This window comes from Nipponia nippon, unplaced genomic scaffold (assembly GCF_047370975.1).
Source record: "Nipponia nippon isolate SJK-2023a ecotype South Korea unplaced genomic scaffold, ASM4737097v1 scaffold_14, whole genome shotgun sequence".
Lineage (NCBI taxonomy): Eukaryota > Metazoa > Chordata > Aves > Pelecaniformes > Threskiornithidae > Nipponia > Nipponia nippon.
In genome coordinates, this window is record NW_028262330.1 from 9826561 (window position 1) to 9843748 (window position 17188).

At 50.2% G+C, this 17188-nt stretch overlaps 3 protein-coding genes across 12 annotated transcripts in view; 2 read left to right on the forward strand and 1 right to left on the reverse strand.

The window, feature by feature from the left end:
• Nucleotides 1–1177, forward strand: part of ASPSCR1 (ASPSCR1 tether for SLC2A4, UBX domain containing) — a 50190-nt gene extending 49013 nt beyond the window's left edge. The window contains exon 16 of the mRNA XM_087751196.1: nt 30–1177. Within this exon, the coding sequence (XP_087607322.1) occupies nt 30–43 (14 nt within the window). The 3' untranslated portion in view covers nt 44–1177. The remainder of the gene's footprint in view (nt 1–29) is intronic.
• LRRC45 (leucine rich repeat containing 45) lies at nt 52–17103 on the forward strand. 7 transcript variants are annotated; one of them, XR_015703337.1, is made up of 18 exons: nt 4816–5035; nt 5901–5962; nt 6839–6909; nt 7230–7408; nt 8157–8285; nt 8821–8969; nt 9529–9587; nt 9711–9788; nt 10736–10871; nt 11154–11231; nt 11404–11515; nt 11689–11759; nt 12639–12731; nt 13336–13428; nt 14379–14552; nt 14647–14794; nt 15206–15458; nt 15550–17101. XR_015703337.1 is itself a non-coding variant. In XM_087751193.1 (17 exons), exons 3-17 carry the CDS (start codon nt 6857–6859, stop codon nt 15400–15402), a joined length of 1749 nt encoding a protein of 582 aa, XP_087607319.1. In that variant the 5' UTR covers nt 53–122; nt 5901–5962; nt 6839–6856; the 3' UTR covers nt 15403–17095. The 7 variants fall into 7 exon arrangements, 6 of the variants coding, with proteins under 6 accessions (XP_087607320.1, XP_087607319.1, XP_087607318.1 ...); XM_087751193.1 differs by lacking the exon at nt 4816–5035 and adding an exon at nt 53–122 and having other exon boundaries at nt 15206–17095; XM_087751191.1 differs by having other exon boundaries at nt 14647–14823; nt 15206–17103.
• CENPX (centromere protein X) lies at nt 3178–4822 on the reverse strand. 4 transcript variants are annotated; one of them, XM_087751206.1, is made up of 5 exons: nt 4690–4822; nt 4555–4606; nt 4421–4474; nt 4009–4097; nt 3178–3873 (listed from the first exon to the last, which is right to left on the reverse strand). In XM_087751206.1, the coding sequence occupies exons 1-5, from the start codon at nt 4726–4728 to the stop codon at nt 3859–3861; spliced, it is 249 nt and encodes an 82-aa protein (XP_087607332.1). In that variant the 5' UTR covers nt 4729–4822; the 3' UTR covers nt 3178–3858. The 4 variants fall into 4 exon arrangements, with proteins under 4 accessions (XP_087607332.1, XP_087607330.1, XP_087607331.1 ...); XM_087751204.1 differs by having other exon boundaries at nt 4421–4457; nt 4690–4821; XM_087751205.1 differs by lacking the exon at nt 4009–4097 and having other exon boundaries at nt 4421–4457; nt 4690–4821.
• Nucleotides 17104–17188: the final 85 nt, after the last annotated feature.

Genomic DNA, 17188 nt, shown 5'->3' on the forward strand with positions numbered 1-17188 from the left:
GTTTTAATGCTCTTATTTTTATTTTGTAGGTGGGAAGAGATGAAACATTCTGGGCTGCTGGATCAGTGAGCAGTCAGCTGTGCCTCATTCCTGATGAACTTATTCAGAATGTGTAAGAAATGGTTGGTGGCCCTGGAGAGTTCTAATCTGTATGAACATTAGTTATAAATAGAAAATTGCTATTTCAGATGCCAGTTTCACCTTTTGGGGGAGTGGAAGGCCTGTTTGTGGTCTTTGTGACTACAGAAGCAAGGTTAGAGGTTAAATTTAAGGTTTCTTGCATGCCAATAGTATGAATAGAGAATCAAGGGGGAAGTAATTCCTATTTACTTTCTGTGAAGGACTTTGTTTCTATCCATATTTTTAAATTCAAATCTTCCCAGCTCTGCCTTCAGATATAACTTGAGTCTAGCTGCCTGAATTCTAGCAGCAAGATACAATCCGATTCAGTTTTACCTATAGTTAAATGCTGCCTAGAACAAGACTTCTCTCTGCTTCTTGCTGGCCAGGGTTAGTGCTGCTGATAATTCTGGGCATAGATGGCTGGAAAGTGAGTGAAGAGCAACCACTTAGGTCACTTAAACCAGTTCAAATCGGCTTTTCCTGTGAACCTCTTGGTCTGCTGCACTTCTCTTGTTTTCAGTTGCCAGAATCTTGCTAACGAAGAACACAGGTATCTGTTAATGGAATGCATGTGGAGTTGGTTTCTGCCCCAAGCTCTGTGTTTTATTTTCACTACATGTAATTAACATCAGCAATCACAGGTACAGTGAGGAAAAAAACCATCCAGTAGAAGGGTCTCTTCACGTGACCTTCGATCTGTGGACTTCTGTGGTCCGAATGTTTCCACAGCAGAGTAGCCGTTCTCTGCAGTGCAGTTAGCGTACAGAGGGAAGCACTAGTCCAGCTCTTTGCCTCCTGCAGATGCTGTACTGGAATGAATATTGTTGGTTAGAATTGTGCTTATACTGGAGATGAACTCTATAGTGCCACAGTAGCCATGGTGCCGTATTTTATTTGAAGTCTCCTCCATGGATCAGTGATTCATATTGGACAGCTGGGGTTCCGTGTTACGGTGATAACATGTTTTCCATTTTCCCTGTATAGACAATTGTTCCCTGAACTACGTGTGCATCTGCACAATTTGTAGATGTAATAAAGCAGAGTGGCCATAGGAGGCCTTTTTGTCGGTCTCTTTGATAATATGCTTCTTCCCCCAGTACTCAGTTTCTCTGTCAGTTCACAGGAACCTGCTCCCTTTTCAATGGGCCTGTCATGCCTCATTCCCTTCCTCCCATTTTTTTTTTTTTTCAACAAAGCAAAACGGAGCTTTGTACCATCTGAATGAACTTCAAAGTGGCTAGAAAGGGCACCCAGGGTTCCTGGCACTTGTCATTGTCTCCCAGCCTGGCCAACATTTCGCTTCAGGTCTAATTACTTCCAAATGCTCCCAGATGCTTTGAAGAAACTCAGAGGGAGGGGGAGGCATGAAAGAAAGGTGGAAGAGGAAAAAGGAGACTCAAAGCGGAGGGAGCAGAATGCTTTAGCAAAAATGTTGATTGATTTCTTATATGACACCCAAACATAAACAGGGAATGTGTGCGGCCGCTGGCAGTGGGGAATGCAAGAGCACTGCGTACAGCTGCTGCTGTAAATCTGTACTGCGGAAAGCAAGCCCTTCTGGCACTTGCCAGGCTATAAAAGACATACTACAGCAAAACAAAAATTATTAAAATAATGTTTAAGGTTTATTACTTCAGTGGATTAAGCGTGGGCTGAGCCTACGCTCCAGAGGACTATCTGTATCTTGGTTCAGGTGCTATGTAAGGCTTATTCATTTCACAGAAGTCGGAGGCAGACTGTAGCTGGAGCTGCTTTGCTGAATTTTATGCAGGATATTGGGGGCCAACTAATAGCCATAGCTAATGATAGGGGATGGTGTAATTGTGCTGGTGTTTTCGATTCACAGGGTTAGAATAAACAGAAGCAGTCTGGTTGGTAGGAAGTTGTGTGCTTTCAGATGTGCTAGTCTTGTTTTTTGAAGAGCACAGGCAACGTCAAATCAGGCAAACGCTGATTTGCTTAGCCTTTTTGATTCCACCAGTTTTGACAAAGAGCTAGCACCGTAACTACCACCTGCAAGTACCTGATGTGGGAAAACAGAAGGAAAAGTTTAGGGACACAAGCAGCAACATCATTATTACTGGGGCAGTTTCGTGGGTTAAGCACAGGGATGAGGATTAGGAGACTTCATATTGCTAACTCCGTGCATTACCTCAGTCAGTTCTGCCCATGCTTGTCCATTCTTTACGAGGGACAAGATGCCCCGATATTTAAAACTGCAGGCTCTTCATTAAGGTAGTTGCTACAAGGATTCCTGCTCTGCCACAGAACCATACATGCAGATACCTGATGAGCTGGATTTGTTTCAATATCACTTCTGCTATAGTAGCTAAACTCATCCCTGGGGTTTTGGGGCATTCAAAGGTAGTATTACTTGGATTTTTTTGCTATTGCCTTTTTTTACCATATGGTTGTGCGGCTGAAGGCTGAACTAGGTCAGTTCCTTCATTGGTTTCATTGTACAGCTGCACAAACAGTTGTCTTGGCAAAGAGGCTGCAGCGCAGAGGGATGGGGCACTGCTTAAGCTGGTACTGTCATCAGAAAGAATGTGTATTAAATTGTGGTTTTAGTTGAAGCTTCCAAGTGGCTGGTGTCCTGAGCGATGACCTTGATAGCCCGTGGCTGAAGGAGTACGGTGACCTACTGAGCCTTCGCCTGCTACAGCTGTCAATGGGAAAAAAATTGCTCGCTATTACTAATCATAAAGACTACAGATAGCCAACAACAGAGTGTGCAATCCTCAAGACAGGCTGGTGTCAGCTGCTTTTCGTGCAGCCGGCTATGTATTTCCCAACAAAGCCAGTTCAGTTGTGTGGGTCCTGCCTACATGTGTACGGTTTCTTATTTCACAGCTTCCCCCCCGGCTCCCCTGCTGGCTGAGGGGCCCGGCTGTCCCATGATGTGGGATTCTCACACATGCTGTTTGTTATTCTGTCCTTTTTCCTTTCGTCCTACAAAGATTCAGCGAAGAGGGTGGGTGAGGGGGAAACTTTGCAAGTCTTTGAAGCAACTTGACTTTCGATGATTAATTGCAGCAAAGAGCCTACACAAGGGAGGGTGACTCTGTTTTAATTTATTGATGTTTCTTTGTGAGAACAAATTTATAGCAGAGGGGAAGCAGCTTCTGAGAAGAATATCAAATGGTTAAAAGGTTCCAAGCATTCTTTGATGTCACAGCCCTGGAGAAATACTGGAAGGTAGTGAGCGACAGACACTGTTTATTTATAAAATAAAGATCAGTTACCTGCTTTTGGCAAGAGCCCGTGACTGAGCTCCTGTTAACAACCTATTCATTAGACAGCCTTGGAGCTGGACCTAACGTTTCTGCCGCAGCTGCCTGCTGAGGTGATGAGAGCCTGACGTTTGGACGACATTTCCAGCCATTAAGTCTTTCCATGCATCTCTGTGCAGCAGCACCTGTTTCTCACACTAGCTGAGAAAGCAACAGCATCTTACCATGCTGTGAAGTACAGGCCACTGTTAAAGGAGTGAGGCAGCAAGATGGAAACGAGTTACAAAACAAGCGCGCGGCGGCCTCTTTTCAAAAACGGCATCTGATGGCACAGTTGCCTAGGGCTTTGTCATGCTTGGTAAAGGAGAGGAGAAACAGAAGCAAAAGGGCAGAGAGAGAAGTTGGGACTGTTCTTCCTAGAGCCAGGCTCTGAGGATGCGCCCGATGTTCGCTGTCAGGTCAGGATCCTCTGCTGGCAGGCCACGTGTGCTCCGTGAGGCCTCTAGAAATCTAGAAGCTGTAAGGAGAGAGCAGCAAGCCAGTCAGCACGTCTGCTGGGTCCCTGAACATCCCCCAAAAGGAAGAGGATTAAGCTGCTTCAGCCCACATCCTTATCCTGTTCAGGTGCCGGTCAGCTTCTACAGTTACATACCAGCTGCGGCAGCACTTTCTCCACATGCTCAATATCCACTTTCTCCAGGTCCTCCGCCCGCGCCTGCCGTGCTGCTCGCGCCGCCGCTTCTGCAGTGCGAGCGTAAGGGAAGAGTTGTTGGAGGGGCCCTGGAGATGCAGCGCCTGCGGCCCCCCGGGGCCCTGGCGCCGCTTTTCGGGGCCCCCCGGGGCCCTGGCGCCGCTTTTCGGGGCCCCCCGGGGCCCTGCAGGAGGCCGTTGGCAGGGAGCCGGGCACGGCCCTGGCTGCAGAGGGCTTGCAGGGCGCGGCGGCAGAGCCGCGGGCCGGTGCTCGGGGGGGGGGGGGGTACGGGGGTGCCCCCGGGCCGGTAACGGGCCCCGCCGGGGGTCGGGCTGGGCCCGGCAGCGGGAGCCAGTGCCGCGCGCTCGCTCACCTCGGACGAAGACCTTCAGCATCTCCGCCATCAGCAGCTGCGCGTCGCCGTTCACTGCCACGACAAAGCGCTTACGGAAGGCGGGGGCCCGGGCCCGCCCCTCCCGAGCCCGCCCGCCGCCGCCGCCCCGGTACCTCGCGTCCTCCCGTCCCGGAAGTGCAGGCGGAGCAGCCGGTCCACCGTCTCCTGCGCGGGGAGGAGAGCGGGTGAGCGGGGCGCGGCGGGGCAGCCCGGGGCTCAGCCCCCGCCCGGGCCCGGGCCCGCCGCACCTTCCTGAAGCCGCCGGCGCGGCTCTCCCGCTCCTCCATGGCGCCGCGCGCCGCCGGTCCCCGCCTCCCGGAAGCGGGCGCCGGGCGGGGGCGGGGCGGCGGCGCCTCACGCCGTCCCCGGTAGCCATGGAGGAGCTGCGGCGGGCCTACGCGCGGCTCTGCGCGGCGCCGCAGGAGGCCGTGCTGCGGCGGCTGCGGGAGCTCGGCGGGGCGCCGGGCGGCGGCCGCCTGGACCTGGGGGCGCAGAGCCTCTCGCTGGAGACGTGCGGCGCCCTGGGCCGGCTGCTGCCCGGCGCCGCGCCCCTCGCCGAGCTGGCGCTGGGCGACTGCGGCCTGAGCGAGGAAGGTGGGCGCGGGGCCCGCGGCGGCGGCGGCGGCGGCGGCGGCGGCGGCTTCCCGGGGCGGGGGCCGCCCCGCCTTCCTCCCTCACGGCGGGCGGGCGGGCGGGCGGAGCGGGGCCGTGCCCGGCCCCTGCGCTGCCGCTCCGCGGCCCGGGGCGCCCGGGCCCTGCCCGCAGAGGGGCCGTGCCGCAGCCCGCGGGCGAGCGGGGCCTGGCGGCGGTAGCGCTGCCGCGGCGGGGCCGGGGCCGTCGGCCGGCAGGGAGCGGCTCGCTTCCGAGCAGGTGACCGCGCCTGGGCTGTGGCTGGCCCGGCCCGCCGCAGTGTAGCTGGCCACGAACCCCTGGGTTGCCAGAGGTGTTTTCCCCCGCGTCTTCGAGAGCGCGTCTGCTACTGCTGGCCTCGAGTAGAGGGGATCGGTGGCGGCTGCCGCACCGGGAGGAGGCAGAGGGTGATCTGCTGGGTCTGATCGCTGGATGGGTACATCTAGCAGGCGTTGAATGGGATTCCGTAGCCGGTAGGGTGGGTCTCTGCTCCCTCCCCGCTGCGTGAGCGGGGGTAAGTAAGCCAGCGAGCATCTTGTCGGCGTGGCCTGGCTGGACGCGGGCGATTTTCATAGCGGCATTAGGAGGGTACGTAGGGTGACACGCAGTTCTCTACCCAGGCACCTCTTTCTCCGAGAATGTACAAAAAAAAAATCTGCCCTGAAAGCTCAGAGTCAGGCTTTCCAGCAGCAGTGGCCATTTACTAAGTCATATGTTTTATCACAGCCACGTCTGCTGAGCTGGCTGTTCGAGAGGATGCTTTCTCTTCCCGCTCAGGCAGAGCGTTACACGTATGAAATAAACCGCTGTCTGTTTTCTTTCTACTCAGGTGTAAAACTTCTGTTGCATGGTCTTTGCTCCAACACCACAGTCAAATCTTTAGATTTGAAGGTGAGTCTGGTCGAATGAAATTAAGACAAAGAGGTGGGGAAGGAAATAGCACAAGCGTAATCAGAATTAGACAGTCCTGGTGCAGGATTGTTCTACAAGATATGTACTTCTGTAAAGTCCTTGTTCTCACGTGAGCCAGTCCTTGCCTCCCTAACACCGTGTCACAACTTTCCAAAGTTACTTTGCAGCTCATCTTTGTCTGTTTTTATTCAGTCACTCTGTTTTGATAGGAAGTTATTGCTGTATGTCTTTTGTCGTTTGCTGCTCGGTCAGATGAGGCATATATAGGCTTTTCTTTGGGTTTCTTGTTCATCAATGAGTTACTAGTTGTTCGACTTGCGCTTCTGTAGAGTTTATCTAGCTTGCCAGTGTCTTTCAGCTAGGCTGGGGCTTGGAACTAAGCATGCACTTTCAGATGTGACGATCGCTCTACTGTGAGAGCGACTTTCTGCCTGTACTCCTCTGGCACATAGCTGTTCCCTTGAATCTACAGTCCTAAACCGCGTCACACCTTTCTTTCTCATCTGTGCTATTGCTAGCCGAGCCCTTTTTAATGAAGTGTGTTGAAATGGTTCTGCTTATCTAGAACCAGCGTTTTCCCTCCCATCATGGGCCATGCTGATCCTGTGCTATCCTGTGATTTTTGTGAGCTCTCAGTCGCGATGCCTCAAAATACTGATGGTGTATGTATCCACCGTTCCTCCCGGGGTCTTTCATTTTCTGGAAAGCTGACTGATATGTGAAACAAATGTTACTCAAACCATCTTTGACAGACTGAAATTGGCATTACAGCTGGGGTGCGCCTGGTGGTGTTTGATGGGATGGCTGAATTGGGACAGGGCATAGCCTACTGATCACCTGGGACTTTTGTTTCAGGGAAATAACCTGCGAACCATGGGAGCGGAGGCTTTGGGAAAACTTCTTAGGCAGAACAAATCCATCAGGAGGTAAAAAATTGTATCTACCTCTCTTTCTGTTATTCCTGCCAGATGGGGCACAACATTAGGCAAGGGTTGAGGGTGTTTTTTGTTGGGGTAGGAGGAATGTCGAGTGGTGCAATTTCTTGTGAGGGATGGGACAGGTGAAGGCGTGAGAACTGGAGGTGCCTTTTCTGAGGATGCGTGGCCCTAGCAGCATCCTGCTCTCTGAAAATGAGTCTCTATTTGGGAGCCGGGTGTTCAAATAGGTACAGCGACCTAGGTGTCATTCAAGCTCTTGCAGCTGTCCGTTGACTCCATGAACTCCAATCCTGTCTGATTTTCCCTAGCCTAATCTTGGAATGGAACAACCTCGGCGTATGGGAGGAGGGCTTCTCCTTTTTCTGCCAAGGACTGGGAGCAAACAACTGTCTCCAGCGGCTAGACCTGCGCAATAACCAGATCAACCACCAAGGGGCCGTAGAGCTGGCCATGGCACTGAAACAAAATGCCAGCCTTCAGGAGCTGGGTAAGAGTGACTAGTTCTGTGCCCACCTACATGTATGCATGCATGCACACATATATCTTCAGGTTTGTTGCAGCCTGCCCTGATCTCTGCCAACTGGTCAGTGTCATTCCCAATTCCTGTCGGTCTGGAGTGCTTTGCAGGCTTTGTGCAGGGAGTAGAGGTCACAGTCCCATGGCCTTTGGAGAGTGGGAACTGTAATCGGAATCTCTGGAACCAAACCTGCAGATGAAGGTTGTGTGCTTGGAGCAGAACAGTTGTTAGGGGAGGAGGGAAATAGGTTCATTCTCATTTGTGGGTGCTGTTGGCATGCCTCATGCCAGACTCTGAGACTTACTTTACACTTGCTTTGTCCTTAGTAAGGAATTTTGCCAGAATTTCCTTCAGGAAAACATGGCTCTCGGTGCCAGTTCTTTCTCATCCACAGATTGTGGTTGTGGAAGGAAGGCTCATGAGGTGAAAATGTGAGGGGCAGACTTGTGTACCTTTTGAACTGTAATGGCTTCCTGCACTTCACTGCACTTGAGATTCACCCTTGCCTTTCCTGCTTTGTCTGTGATTTTCCCTCCCTCTCATTCATCTTGAAAAGGGAGACAGTACTCACCTGTGTTTGTGCTGAGACCATCTGGGATTAGTTATACATTATATATTGTTATATATACATTGTAGATGTATAAAGAGCACGGTTTCTCTTGAGCCCTGTGTTTTTCAGATGTGTGACTGCAGAGGTGAAAGTTTGCTTTCTGTGTAGATTTGCGTTGGAATAACATTGGGCTTCTGGGTGGCCGAGCTTTGCTGAACTGCCTGCACAGCAACAAGACCCTGAAGAGGCTGGAGCTGGCTGGGAACAACGTTCCTAGTGACATCCTGAAAGCTGTGGGTAAGTACTACTTGTTGTACAGGAAAGAATCAGCACTTGAAGGATATAGGGCACTTGCTGCTCCAGAAGAGAGCTATCCCTTCGCCCCTCCCTTTCTCAACAGCATTTACACGATGCCTGCATCGCTTCCTCTTGTCCTTTAATGAGGGCTGGTCAGGTTGGGGATGTCACTTGTACCAGTAAGAGGAAAAAAATAATTTGGATTGAATTAGAGATTACTGTGCCATGCAAATGTGGGAGAACTTGGGGCTCTAGTTTGCCTCTGAGTAGCCAAGTTTGGATATGGTTAATGCAGCATGTCCTTTGTCGTCGTCCTTCCCACCATGGAGCTGAATGGCTCTCCAGTGGCTGGGGTGTTGATTGCCCCATATACACAGCTCTCTTCGATTCTGCCCCACCTTATGTCGCTGTGAGGTGACAGCGGTCTCTCTGTGTGGGCCAGCCTGAGAAGGGCTACTGTCCTGGTGCTTCTGATAGCCAGGTGTCATCCTGAGTGCTATCTCTTCCAGCAGCGCTTGCTATTCTGTTGCTTTAGAAACATGTGCATGCTCTCCTGCTCTCTCTGCATCAGAACAAGCCACGGATCACAACCAAGACCGTCAGACTATCCTGAGAGAGACCCAGAACCGAACGCACATACTCAGCAAGGAGGTTTTGAGTCTGAAGGATGAGAAGGCCAAGCAGGTCAGCAGTCTTACATCTTGGCAGTTCAAATGGGGCAGCTGGAATCCTATGCTTTCCCTCAGTGTCCCCACGAAACACTCAGTGACAGGATTATTGTGCACCTGAAGCTGCATGTGCATCTTTATGGGTGGCACACAGCATGGTTTAGTAAATTGGGATCTTCCTCTGAGCTAGGTTGCCCAGGAATCAAATCCATGACAGTATGTGTGTGGATATATGCCCTGCTGAAAATATTCACTCTGGATTCTGGAGGAGTTTTGGTGGGTTTTTTCACCCATATTTGTGCTTTTGGTTCTTCTTTTGCAACTGCTTTGATATTTTCCAAGTGGTGAAAACCTAGAAATGTGAGTCCGTTTTCCTCCTGACACCTAATGGTGCAGATTCCCTATAGCTGATGACCTCAGTCAGATGTGCTAATGAACCCGTCAAACCTCCAGTTTGCTTGCTTTCAGTAGAGTGACTTGACCTGTCTTCAGCTGTCACTAGGAAGAGAAGGATGGACTGTAAATGCTTCAAGCGATACAGTTCATTTTCTCACTGATGTTTGCCTTGTTCACAGTTCTTGGATTTGATGGACACTATAGACAAGCAGAGAGAAGAAATAGCCAGGAGTGGCAGGTGAGTTGAATTTCTGAGTGCTTTCTGCTCTTGGATAGCAGAATTGGGCCCTCTCCATTTCCTGGCAAAATTACCCACCCTTTTTTTTTTTTTTCCTTTCTTTTTTTTTCCCTCCAAATACAGGCTGTCTGCAGCACAAGTCAGCCAGCTGCAAGAAGCGTTGGATGAGCAGCACTCTATTATGAATTCACTGAAAGCCAAGTATGGGGGAGGAAAACCTTAGCTTTCTCGCTGTCTGTGCTCTATAGGCAGTGCTGAGCAGAGCTGTTAATCTGTCTTGTAGAGTGGCTGGCTTACAGTTTCGCTTGGTTCTGCAGTAATATCCAGAAATTACAGTCAGATCAGGCCTTTGGATTTGCCACGCTAGATATTTAGCCTGCTTTTAAGGAAAATTAGAGCGCATTGGCATAAGAGCAAGTGAATTACAGAGGGTGAAAAGGAAAAAACAGGATTGTGGGGATGGGGGCACGTTCCTTGCCCAGTTTACACCTGGCAAGAGTCTGTAGCTGCTTCCCCTGGCAGCTGGCAGTATCCTCTGAGAACCACTGCAGATAAGGAGGAACCTGACCAGCAAGGTTGTATGCTTAGGAACAATGAGGTGCCCAAAAGCAGTGTTAGATTGTGTAGAGCCATATGCACATGACAGTGGTTAGACTTCAAACACTGATGAGCCTGGCTTGTTCAATTCTGTCAGGTAAAGGTAGTTTCATTATCCCATGCCTCAGTGTGGATATGTCCCTCACGTACAGAGTGAGCAAATCGCTTCTGCTACCTGTGTTTAACATTCTGTCCCTAATTTTAAACGACCTTGCAGTGGTATAAAATAGCCAGCTTTGTTCTGTTGAGAGTGGGCAAATCCTGGAGGCGTCCAGGCAGGGAAAACAGCTCGTGGAAGACAACACAGGGAGAATGCAATGGGGCACCAGAACACCAGGCTCACAGAAGTCCCACATCACTCCCTGTTTGCAGAGGCTGCTGGGTGCACAGATAAGCGGTGTCCTTTTCCCAGGGGCAAAAAAATGCCTCATTTAACTAGCCTGATTTCATCTACTGCCAAATATGTGTTGACATCTTGTACCATGTGGCGTAGAGGGCTCGCTGGAAGTGTCTTCCGTAGAAAGGACTCTGGAAAGTGTTTCTCTGTGTAGGCTGCAGATGACTGAAGCTGCCCTGGCTCTGTCTGAGCAGAAGGTGCACAATTTGGGAGAGCTACTGAATGCCACAAGACAGCAACAAACCAGCATGGTTGAGCGCCACTTTACAGAGCTCCAGCAGCAAAAGCAGGTGAGCTGGATAAGTCCTAGTTAGGTTTGAGAGCAGGGTTCCAGGGCATACCTCATTAGTGCAGATTTGGGGGATGTTGGATGGGACAGGCAAGCATGATTTTTAGTGGGTTAACCACAGCTGCCATGACAAAAATTCTTGTGTAAATTAGACGGGTGAGTGCTAGGTGTGGAGAGGAGCCGTGGTGTTTATGGGGTAGGTTGGATTTAGTTGGGTGTGGAGTTGGTTGGCAGTGCAAGAGCTAAGGTGAGTACAGGTTCTTAATTTTGATTCTGTTTGCAGGAAGGTGCTGATCGGGAAGGCAAGCTTTTGCGTGACTTGTCTGCTGCCAGTGAGAAAAATCTGCTTCTGAAAAACCAGGTAGGAAAGCAAGTCCAAGGCTGAGAAATGGGACTTGGGCATTGTTCACTTCTGCTCTGTATAGATGTCCTCTACTTTGGTCCTTGTTTGTCTCTCTGTTGGCTGTTCTGTACAGCCAACTTTCTCTACTAATAGGAAAAGAAAATCCTTTGTGGTGGTAATTTCCTTTTAGGTGGATGAGTTGCAGAAGAAGTGCCAAGTTCAGCAGGATCAGCTATTCCAGGTAAAACAAGACTTGACCAACACAACAGCAGAGCTGAAGCTGCGGGCCGTGCAGGCTGAGGGTGAGTGGAGGAGCAGAAGCAGCTCATGGACACCTGTGGGTTGGAATTACTGTCCATGAGTCAACGGTGCAAGGCAGCCAAGGAGAAAGGGTAGCAGCGTTTGTGATAGAGTATAAATATAGCTTGCCTAGCAGGAATGCCATGATTGTGATATGCCTGCTTTTAATCTGCAGAACGCCTGGAAATGGAGAAGAGAAGATTTAAACAAAGCCTTGAAGACATGGAATCCCTTCGGTTAAAAGAGGTAAGAATGGCGTTTCTGCAGCACCCTGAGGTTAGTCTCTCTTTGGTCCTGACATACAGGTGCCACTGGAGGTCATTGTTTGCTGTCAGCTGCTCTTAAGCAAGTTTAAAAATTAGTGGACTCAGACTTACTGTGGGAATAATAGGCCATTTCTACAAGCAAAGCCTAGCTGAAGAGATCACAAGACGTTCTACCAGCTAGTAAGGTTTTGTAGCTTGCAAGAGTATGGGCCAGAGTGGTACACGAGGCTGGCCCTTGCGTCACTCTTGCTACGCATGGAGGTAATTATGAACATGCAGTCTTGCCATGCTCACTGAAATAAAGATACATTAATGGAGGAAATCGAGACATACGTGCTATATACAACCAGTCCTTTAACGGGGCTCAGCTTGCTAGTTCCTTCTCTGTTATGTTTCAGGGGGATTCTGTCTGAGTGTGGACAGGACAAGAGGCTGTGATCAACTGTCTTTGGAGTGTTTATTGAGGTGTGAAATCTCTCAAAAATAAAATTATACCAATAGATTTCTCTGAAGATTTCAAAACCTTGTAAGAAAAAACATAGGCCAGGAAGATTTTAGCCACATTACAACTAGAAAATGAATCTCTGGTGTTTTATACCACTTGAAGATGAGAGCTCAGAGTCTCTGACTTTCATCTCGGCTGGGAGGGATCTCTGTCTAAAGTTCCCAGTTTCTAGAGGGCAGATTCTATCTATATTACAGTTTCCTAGTGGAACTCTGAGGGAGGTAAGAGTTTTTCTTTGGTGGTAGGTGGGTCAGTGAGAGGATGTTCTTTCTCATGCCAAACGGCCAAGCTTCTATGCCTGGAGATAGGAGTGGTTTTCTGGCACTCGCTTAAATGGTTTCTGCTGCTTTGCAGGTGGATCATATGACACAGCACATTGAGGCCAGTGAACGTTCCATGCAGGACAGGATCCAGAGGCTGGAGGCCATCAGGATAGCTCTGGAGGAGGTGAGACTGGATGCTCCAGGCGCGTTGGAATGCTCAGGTAGCGGCGGCAGGAGAAGGCTGCCAGGGGAGCTTTGTGGAGTCTTCCATTGCTGGCCTGTGTAAAGATTGTCATGTGCTCGAGGGAGGAACAGAAAACAGCAGTTTACCAGCTAAAATTATTTTTACTGCTTTGGACTAAGGAAGGAGAAGGTTCCGAGGAGAAACTTGTAGGTTCTGATTGAACAAAAATAAAGTTTCCATTGAACATGGTTAGATTCTTAGCAGGATTTGACTTCACAGGTTTCACATGTGGTCCCAAGTAGCGTAGCATATTTCTCCTTGTCTGTTGCCCCAGCTAGATCCAGTGCTGCCCTCTCCTATTCCCCTGTCTTTGGAAAGCTTCACCCATTATTTGCCCTCATATAACTGAAATTCTCATTGAATTTAGATGGCAGTCTTGGGGTGAGAAAAGGTAAGTTATCTGGGTTTGTTTTCCCTACCCCTCAGTGAGAGAGAGAGCTGTGTCACGTTGTAGCCTGCGACTGGAAGCTGCTAATGTTTTCGGGTCAGTGTTGCAGTGATGCAGCTTCTCTGTCTGAAATGATCTTTCATGTTTCTGTGGCAGGAGCTGAGCCAAGTCAAAGCAGCTGCACTCACTGAGCGAGGCCAGGCAGAGGAGGAGTTAATAAAAGTCCGGAATCAGGCACGGTTGGAGGAGGTAAGGACAAGACCTGTCTGTGGGCCCTGCCTCTGTGGGAAGGAGTGGATTTGGCTGCCGAGCCTATGTTTTTGTCTCAGGCAACTGCTGAGTAACTCCCTGCTCTGGGTTTCACTGGCCTGCAAATAGAGTGATTTCTGAGGAAGGAGCTCTGAAAAGTCCGCTTTGAATTGTCTGCAGAACGTAACCACTATCCCCACCTGCTCTGTGCTTTCCAGTAGTAACAGAATTGATGTGGATATTGTCATAGCAGATTTAATTTAAGTTGCCAGCTTTTGAAGCTAACAGCCAGATGTCGATCCTTCTGTTTAAATGCAGCTTTCATGGGCTGCTCCTGTTTCTCTGGAATCAGAGGAATTTCTGCAGGTGGCTACTGCTGCTGGATAAAAAAAGTCACTGTAGAATTGAACTTTGTGAAAATGGCAATGAAGTCAACACCCTGTGAAAGAGAACAAGGGATGAGGAAAATACACCAAAACTATTAGAATGTGTACTTATATGTAACATCACAAAAGAAAATGCTTTACTGAGTTACAAACACGTAAAGGCTGCCGGGTGTGTCTGTGGTGGGACAACAGCAGTTGCTTAGCTGCATACAGCAGTGTTTCAGGGCCATTTGGGACATGGAGGAAGTGAAGACAGAACAGTAGTTGTAAACAGCGGCAGTGGCTTTGGTGCTTCTACCAAGGACGTGCCTCTGTTTCTCAGCGGGTGAGCTGGGCTTTGCAGCATCTCCATCAGAACGTTTTCCCTGGCAACAGAAAGCAGCTTAGATTTGCTCCTGAATGCAAGGGAAAAGTGCTGTATCTATGACGGCTAAGTCCTATGCTTGTTCTTCAGTGCCAGTTGCCTCAGCCAAGGGTTTGCTGTGTTGGGAGCAAAAAGGGGAGAATCCCTTCACGGGAATGGAATGGCACTGATGTATTTTCATTTTCCTTTGTGTCGTACAGCAGCAACGACTAGAATACCTAGAAGAGAAGCTGCGGCTGATGACTGAGTCACGGGATGAAGCTCAGAACTGCTGCCTTAAGCAAAAACAAATGGTTGCTGAGGCCCAAGCCAAAGCCAATCAGTTGAGCCTGCATGCTGATGGACTCAGACGGCGGCTAGAGGAACTTCAGCAGGTAACTGGGACTGGAGTAGAAATATGGTCACCACAGGGGCAGAACAGGTTGCTGAGGTTCTTTGGTTATTCATGGATTTGTCTTTGTGTGTCAGGACCTGAACAGTAAAGAAGAGGAGAAAGTGACAGAGGTGAATAAAGTGAAAGTGGAATTACAGGAGCAAATTGGACACCTGCAGGCTGAACGCACGGCACAGGAAGGGCTGAGAGAGAAGATTGCAGCCCTGGAGAGACAGCTGAAAGGTGATGGATCCTTTCGTGCTTCTCAAATGGTAATGCTGGGTTACCCTTCAGTGGGCCTGGAACTGAGCTACGCTTGCAGGTGTTGACAAGGGCGCTTCCTGCCTGTGCATACAACCATAAAGCGTACCCTCCATCCTGATGTATTTGCAGGGATTCTTGTCCTCGGTTTATAGAGACCAAGACTCAAATAGCTACCCAAAGCTGCACAGCAAGCAAAATGTTTGGATTTCCTGCGCAATGAAGTGTAACATCTTGTCTGTGCAAAACCTCTCACGTTGTCTCATGCAGCCTCTCTCGTGTGCCTGTTGATCGGCCTGCTTCCATTGCCTTTGGCTGTGCTCGTAACGTGTCGTTCCTGGTTATTCTAGGAACTCTCTAATTTTCTTTACTAATGCTGCTCTTCTTTCACAGCCCTATCAAGTAACCACCGCGAGGCACTGCTGGACAAAGAAGGGGAAATCTCTATGCTGCTGGAGAAGCTGAGAATGAAAGAGGCTGACATCTCCAGGATGAGGGAAGAAGAGGCCCAGCGAGCAAGTTTCTTGCAGAATGCCATCATGGCATATGTGCAGGGCTCCCCCTTGGGAACCCACAGTTCTAGGAAATGAGAGCATGGCTTAAAGAATCCAGATACCTGCTGTCAGGAAGAGGGTGAGCAACTCAGGTACAGACCCTTCTTTCTAAGTGGGACAGTTTTGTCACGGTGGGGTGACACGAAGGCTTGCAAACACAGAAAAATTGTTCTTGCTCTTCAGAAATCTTGCTCCCGACTGCAAAAAGGAGAGGAGGAAAGAACCGTCCAGGGCTGGGATAGAGGCTTGTGGGTCTGAGTTCATGATACGGAGCCCTTCCCCTGCACTGCTACAGCATTCAAAGTAGTTTCTGTGTCCTTTTATACAGCACCAGTCTGTCGGCACACCCTGTTGTTACCAGGGGGTTGTATGTTCCCTGGGCAGCGGTCATTCTGAAGCGTTTGTTTGGATGCCAGGGCTGTTCACAGTGAAACCTGATAAATGACGGGCAGCACTGTTTACAGTTCCCTGTAGGTGGGAGCCAGTTACTTTGCTCATGGGATCCCAAAGCTGCTAGAAACACCAGATCTTACCCGCCTGTGCTTTTATACCCGGTGCTTACAGATGGAAGCAGTGGCTGACAGGGCTCACTTTGGCTCTTTTACCCTGCCCCTCCGTGCCCCTGGCTGTAGTGATGGGCAGTAGATACGCGTTCATTATATATAGAAAGAGCCGTGCAGAGGGGGGCTGCTGTGCAGTGGCTAGCCGTATCCTTGTTGGTCAGCTGGGCTTCGGCCGTGGTTCAAGCCTCTACGACACCAACTGGCCTGGAAAGGGGTGGGTTGGGGTGCTGGGGGTCAGCGTCTGTGCTTCCTCACTGTGAACTGCAGCCCTTGGCTGGAGATCTTGTGGCCAAAATGCAACAGGATTTCATTCCGCTATGACAAATGGCCAAACTGTCCTGCTGGCTTCTCAGGATCCTGGAGCCAGTGTTGTTTTCGGGGCCTTAACCTGGAGAGCAGCGACGCTTCCGACTCGCCGCTGGGCAGTTGCTTCTCTGAGCACCAAGGGGAGAAGGTGCTTCCTTTTCCTGGCAGCACGCGTCCTCACGTGGCATGGAGAGAGGGAAGGGATGCAAGGGTCTGAATCGGAGAAGGTGGAGGCCTCTGTCAGGACAGCAGCGTGAGAGCCTCCTGTTAAGTTTCTCCAGTGAGTCTGTGGTGGGAGAAATGGACTTGCAGTATGTATTTTAAGAGGCAACTGGAAAATGGAACTTTGTGTGGACTGGTTGGTTTGTCTTTGTGATTTTTCATACTGCGTTTTGCTCTGCTTTTTTAATAAAGAGCTTTTGCATTTTGCTGTAACACTGGGCAGCGACAAGGTGGATGTTTGGCTGATGTGGAGAGAGGGGCCTGCTGCTGCCGTACTCCCACGAAGGTCCTGCTAGTCTGTCCTGGAGCTAAAAGGCTGTTATAGGTGGATAAGCTAAGCGTATCTACAGATTTTGGTTCTGGACTAAGGTAAAAGCAAAGCAGCTGGGAATCTATGCGCCAGTCAGAAGGGGAGGAGAGCCTGTGTTGATCGCTGGGTAGTCTGTGGATGCTGGGCAGCTCCGTAGACCAGCAGGTAAGGGAAAAGCAAAGCCTGTTTTGAGACCGTACCACTGCAGGAGTCATCTCTGTTCTTGGCAGAGCCCTTGGAGATGTGGAGGAGCCCAAAAGTCATCTTTACGCAGGCTTTTTGCTGCTGCATCTTTGTTCCTCGGCAGCTCCGGGCAGATGAGGGTGAAATCTGCAGCAGGCGCAACCCGGTTTTAAAGCTGCCTCCTGGCGCAGGCGGCGGCCGTGCTCTGCGCGCTTCTGAGCAGCGGCGGCCGTGCTGC